The sequence below is a fragment of the Polistes canadensis genome, unplaced genomic scaffold (assembly GCF_001313835.1).
Source record: "Polistes canadensis isolate GaletaPanama2010 unplaced genomic scaffold, ASM131383v1 scaffold_124, whole genome shotgun sequence".
NCBI classification, from domain to species: Eukaryota; Metazoa; Arthropoda; class Insecta; order Hymenoptera; family Vespidae; genus Polistes; species Polistes canadensis.
Genome location: NW_014569671.1, coordinates 327458 through 334172, shown reverse-complemented (window position 1 = coordinate 334172; position 6715 = coordinate 327458). Strand labels below are relative to the sequence as shown.

General features: G+C 29.7%; 1 protein-coding gene across 1 annotated transcript; it reads left to right on the top strand.

Annotated features, from left to right (window-relative positions):
- Positions 1 to 4300: 4300 nt before the first annotated feature.
- Positions 4301 to 4781, top strand: LOC106788071 (cuticle protein 8-like; the record flags this gene model as incomplete). The annotated part of the gene is made up of 2 exons (XM_014750990.1): positions 4301 to 4541; positions 4618 to 4781. Coding segments are annotated over 2 exons (405 nt in total), but the record flags the coding sequence as incomplete, so codon positions are not given.
- Between the last annotated feature and the right edge of the window lie 1934 nt (positions 4782 to 6715).

The window sequence follows — 6715 nt, the reverse complement described above, 5'->3', positions numbered from 1 at the left end:
TGTTAAAAATTATTTTAATCATCAATTGTTTTAATGTATATTAAATATTTCAATAAATTGTCTTCCATGATTTTAAATGTTTCTTTTAAAGTTAACCCCAGTTTTAAGAAGATCTGATATTTTTGAAAATAAATAAAGCTAAAAATCAGAATATTGAAATTTAATATCAAGAACAGTATTGGTTCCTGTTAAAATGTTAAATTTTGATTGCGGTAAAATCAAATAAAATATGTGTATCAGAACCTAAACTTTGTAAGTGTACTTAAAATTTTAACCGTTAGAGTATATTTGCTGTTATACAGTAAAAATGATCCCTCTATCTAAACCTCCTTTCAAAATTTCAAGATTTCTTTGTAGGATTTATCTCCCTCGTAGACGAATCCTAAGATCATTCGTCTTTCCTTTTTCGGTAAGAATCGTCACGATCTGTTGGCTACTCACGTTGCATCCAAGAACGGTGTGCACGGAATACTAGACCGAATTCCAATGAAGTAAGAGTTCTCGTCTTTTCGTGGGCCGATATTTTGCTGACAAAATGGGATAAATTGTCCGATTGTCTCATGCCACCACTGTTATAGAACGAGGAAAGATGGTTCAACCGATCACCTTTTCTACAATTTCTTAAAAAATCCTTTTTAGTCGACTAAGGTAGAATCTTGTCACGTTCATTACTTACCTAAAAACGACAAATCCTTTCTATTGAAACTATTGCAACGATAACAAAATCTAACCCCACAACAAAAAATCTCACCTAACGTGCAATCTCATCGTTCATGGATCATTGATCTGATGCTAAAACGATCTTTCGATAAACAATAAGAATACAAAAATTAATTTAACAGTAATTCTTTAGAAACTTCCTAACTAAAATTCCCTTTTCGAATAAACTTATAACAGTTACTAATAAAACTGTAACTTACCTATCATCGAACCAGGATACTACACAAACTTCCAAATTTACGGTCAAGACTATTTTTTTCTAATAAAACTCGATAAAAATAGGTACAAAGGACAAAAATAGGTACTCTTAACCTTTTTCCTTTACAAAAATAATCCTACGTTTAACAAGACAAAAATCGAGTTAACTCTTTCTCTCTTTCTCTCTCTTTCTCTTTAGTCTAGGATAATCCGGGAAAAAGGAAAAAGAAAAGAACAAAATTAGTGTCACCCGTTGATGTGACGGATTTCGGAAATAGAAAAGTATAGAAGCAAAATAGAAAATCCTATAACTCGGATCACAGAAGATCAAAAATTGAAAAGTTCTATTTTTGAAAATAAAATAAAATATAAAGAATAAAGGGCAAAAATAGTAGATGGGAACCCGTCGTACGTCGTTGATACGAGAATCACTACGTGCTACGGCGTTCGTAACATTTTTCACGCATCGCCGAGCATGATCAAATTTTCTCTGCTCGAGAAACTTGCACGTCTTCTTTCCTACTTTCCTCTAACAATTCCTAGAATTTTTGTGGCTAATCGTTTTTTTTTTATTTTTATTTTTCTTTTTTTAACATAAAAGAATTCTCATCCGAGATCAGTCAACCTTAGTATCTATTGATTTCGATGATTCTACTAATAGAAGTTGAGTTAGGTAACACCCACTCACGTTCTGACAATCGATAACGTAACAAGCAAAACAAACACATGAATTAAAATATAAATAATAAAGATGAACACAATATTTATCCGTTGAACGTTTCGTCTCTATTTGAGACTTCCTCAGCAACTTGATAGTTATGTTCATAAGTCAATATAATGATGTTATATTGACTTATGAACATAACTATCAAGTTGCTGAGGAAGTCTCAAATAGAGACGAAACGTTCAACGGATAAATATTGTGTTCATCTTAATTAAACCCGTCCAAAAAAACAACTTCCCTAAGAGTAAACTTAGTAATAATATTAATAAATTTTGGATAAGAAAAAAATCTTGATTATATTAACAATAAATAATAAAGTATATTTCGAAAATTAGTTATTCCAGAGAATATTTGAAAAATTTTCATTTTCAAATCAACGTAATCTTTCGAATTTATCAAAGTCTATGATGACTTATAGTTATTCTATCTGCATTAGAAATTAGTTTAAAGTAATGATATACTGAATTTTGCTCTCGATAAAATGTACTTAACGAAAGTGCACTTAAGAAATCAGAAAACTTACGCTTTTCCTTATCACTTATCTTTTTTTTGCAGAAATTGTTTTTAAAGCTATTAAACGTGTTTATCCAAAATTACTAATCGTATAATATCTAGTTGAATTAAAACTTCTGTATTAATGCAAAAGTTAAACAATTTTTGTTTTATTTTGGTAAAAATATTTCATAATTCGATTTATATTATCAGAGTTATATAATATTACAGATTTTAAAGAAATCTAGAAGAAAAGTAGGAGAAAAAAGAAAACTATCTTCCTAAATCAAATATTATACCTGAAGTTTCTTTATTCTTTTAAAAGATTTGCTTGTACAATATTTCAATGTGTGAGAAGAAGGAAGTTCATTTGAAGGGGTAAACTTTAACGATTGAAATCAATTATAGGTGAAATTGATCCGACTTGCATCGATTAAGTGGTTACACTTAAACCAAACTTTCTTCGAGTGCTTTACTTTACTTGCATGCATATAATCTTTAGTCGATCTTAATAGAAGTTAGAAACCGTTGCATTATTAAAATGGAATATTCTCGTGGTATAGGCGATCTTCAACGAACTAATCAAATGAGTATGACGCGAGGGAAGGGTATGACTATTAATAAAATAAAAGTTTTACTTTGAGAAGTAGAGTTAGACACTGTTGATATTGCTACTCCTGCTGCTGCTGCTGCTGTCGTTAAATATTCGATGAAAATGATTAAAAATGTAGGAAGGTACACCATAGAGTAAGGGTTCTCAACAGAAATGTTGTTCTTTCTCTTGAAGAAAATTTCAGAATTTTAAAACAAAGATAGAAACTACTATTGACATTTTCAATGTTTAAATACCGATTATTTTGATTGAAATTATTTTAGTTAGAATAATGACAATTATGAGATTGAAAGATGTAATATAAAAAATCTTGAGAATTACCGTTTTAATACATCTTAATTTATTTTCTTTGGAATATTAACGAAGAAGATATATATTATATATTTTCATGTAAATTCATTTGTTTAAATTTCCTACACATATATTGCAATTTAATTCTTTTGTTTTCTCCCTTTCTTTTTATCATTTTTTAGAGGATCACTAAATTAGTGCATAACTTTACTCTATTTGATCATGATCCTAAAGTTTCATTATACGGTTCAATATTCACGTTAGTTTTTATTTGGAGTCTGACAGAAGAACAAGAAGTTTACGGTTAGTGTGTATAAGAGTGTGAGAGAGAAAAAGTGAGTGTGAGTGAATGAGTAAAAGAAAGAATCGATCGAAAGGCACAAATTGAAATTCCATTTGGCCCAGCCATATGCGCAAAGTTGATTACGTTCGTCCATCGATGGAATGCGACAGTTTATGCATAGGAAAGTTGACTGGACAACGATTTCGTTTTTTTTTCTCTTCTTTTCTTTTCTTTCCTTTAGTCTCATTTCAATGTTCTCCTCATAACTGGAATAATGATTATTGTGTATAAATCGTCCTACCGATAGTTAAATAACGACGTAATGACGAAATTCTTTGGTGACAGGACACGGTATATAAACTCACTGCAATATCGAAGAACTTGTCATTCAACGCTTAAAAATTCTACTAAACATCAATATTCAACATGGCTTTCAAGGTTCGTACTTAAATCATATTAATATATTATTTTGTTTTATTTAATTATTCATTATAATCGAGTTCATTTGTCACTTAAATCACACTTCAAAATTTAAACTGTAATCCAAAGTTAAGAAACCTTCAAAGTTAAAATGGATTTTATTATTTTATATTACAATTTTATGTTAGAGAATTATTTATTGGGATAAGAGAAGAATTGTCAATGAAAGAAAATATAGTCATAATAAATAATATCATTCTTTTCAAATCTATATTTTACATTCTCAGTTCGTATCCTGATCTAAGATATTTCATGATTTTACTTATAATTTCGTTTAAGTGTACTTTTACAAATTCTTCACTAAAAGCAAGTGTTATACTAATTAATTCATTTTTTAATTATGCGTGACATACGTTAACGTTTTGTTCTCACAATTTTTCATGTACAATTAGTTCCGAGATGATAATGGAATACGAAAATTGTAATGAATTTTTCAAACAAACAATAATTGTATAATAAAAAAAAAAATACTTTAATAATACTACCCAACAATCTTTCTTCACAGTTCGTCATAGTTCTTAGCATGCTTGTTTGTATTGGGATAAGTGAAGCTTTTCCTGGACACGCACATAGTTTCGCACATTTTTACGGACCCGTAGAAGGACCAGGTCATGAAGTTACTTACCATGGGAAACACGGTCATCATATCGATTATGTTGCTCATCCTAAATACGAATTTTCTTATGGCGTTGAAGATCATCATACTGGAGACTATCATGGACAGAAGGAACACAGAGATGGTAATCATTTTTAATGTAACAATTATTTTCTTTTCGTTCAATGACAAATTAGATTAAAAATGTATTAATTTAACAGGAAAAAATGTAGCTGGTGAATACACGATCAAAGAACCAGGTGGTAATACAAGAATAGTCAAATATCATTCCGATCCGCACGGAGGATTTTTCGCTCACGTTCACAACACCGGTGGAAATAATCACGAAGGTGGAACTTATGGTGGTTATGGTCACGGACATTAGAAAAAAAGAAAAAAAGAAAAAAGAAAAGAATAAGAAAAATCAATGAATCTATCCAAACGAATGGAAATCCACGAAACGAAATGATTTAACGTTACTCTACAAACTTTTAATATATGCTTATCTTTTATTCTTGTTATTACTGTTAAATATAATATACATGTTAATGTTCAATTAAAACAAAATCTTTTCTTAATGACAATCCTATCTACAGAGAATAACAAATCATATTATAAGAATGCAAACAAAAATTCGTTTTCATTCTTTTATTTTATTTCAATTAGAAAATCGCGTATCCGTGATTTCAGAAATGCTCGAGGTCCCGTCATGAATCTAAAAAAATATTTTACCTGTAACGATCTCAATATCAACGTAGCAAAGGCATCTAACAGAAAAATATAGCAACAGGAGGGGTATTTCTATCGATCACACGCGTACACTTCGGACAGCCCGATGCGTTGTTTCAATAAATTTCTCAGACTTTATCGCAGTCGGATGAAAAAGGGTCGGTTATTCTACAAATTTCACCATAAACATTCTTTCTCTATCTTGTTTTACAAATTTCTATATATGGTTAAAATAAAAAATATTATAATATACGGTATTGATTCTTCAATAAAGTTTACGAAACAAGGAAAGAAAAATAGGAAAAAAAGAAGAAAAATTTAATTACTATCATAGATTAGATTCGACTACACCTAAAATGTGATAAAACAAATTTGGTGACGAAAAACTTGCGTATGTTTTGGTAAAATTAATCAAAAGAATCAAAGTAAGGAAGAGAAGAAGAGTAGAAGGAGAAGAAGGAGGCTTGGAGGAATAGGGGAAGAAGGAAAGCAGGGTTGAAAAAGGAGGTGCATATTGTAAGTCTGTTCGGATGTATTAGGTCACGTATTCGGGTCAGAGCAATCTCTTATCTTCCGTATGAGGACAGTAGAAATTGAATTTCTCTCGTGGATGCGGGACATCGGGCCGAAGTGAAACCTTTCGTTATAGGATTAACGAACACTGCTGATGGATCTCGAAATATCTACTATAACTATACTATTCACGCAATGTTCTGGTAAAAGCAACCATTTTCACCATTTTAGTTAACAAATTATCAAAGAAATTTCATACAATTTTGTTTTATTTTTTCAGTTTCAATTCAATCCATTTATGATAAGATAAGTTACAATTAATATAATAGTTGAATTAATTGATTGAAATTTTTACCGTAAGATTTGTAATAATTTTAACAATATAAATTTAATAAAAAACGACGTATAAATTAATTCGTATAACCGAATAGAATAAATATTTAAATGTGTATTTGAAAAAATGTCACTGAATCAATTTCTGGGAAGAGATTTAATGTAAAACAAATTTATTTAAAAAATAATTTATTTATGTCGAAAGAAATACTTTTTTTTTATATAATCGTAAATTTCGTTTGTTTATTCTTATCTGTAAATATTCCATTTCTATTTTTATTTTTCATTTTGATCGTTTCTATCAACATTTCAAATAAAATTCTTATACGGTAAGACATCAGTAACCGTGACACGATAATAGTCTTAACGGTGAGGATGACGGTGCAATAATAGCGGATAAAAGAGAGTATTGGTAATAAAAATGTCAGTGAAGTATAAAAGGTAACCGTAACAATTCATCCCTTATCCATCGAGAAAGAACCTTGGAAAAAGAATTTTTCTTTTTTTTTTTTTTTTTTGTTTAGAAAAGAAAAGGAGTCATCGAAAAGAACTTTGCCTGGTTAGTATCTTTTTATTTTTTTTTAAACGATTAGTTAGATTCCAAAAAATACAACACGCGATGTTGATTCGAGATTAAATGAAAACACTTTTAAGATATTGTATAGGATAACTAAGCAGAAACTAATCAAGGAAAATGCTTTGTTCGGTATCGGATGTTATCGGTAAAAGCCGATCCCTTTCCAA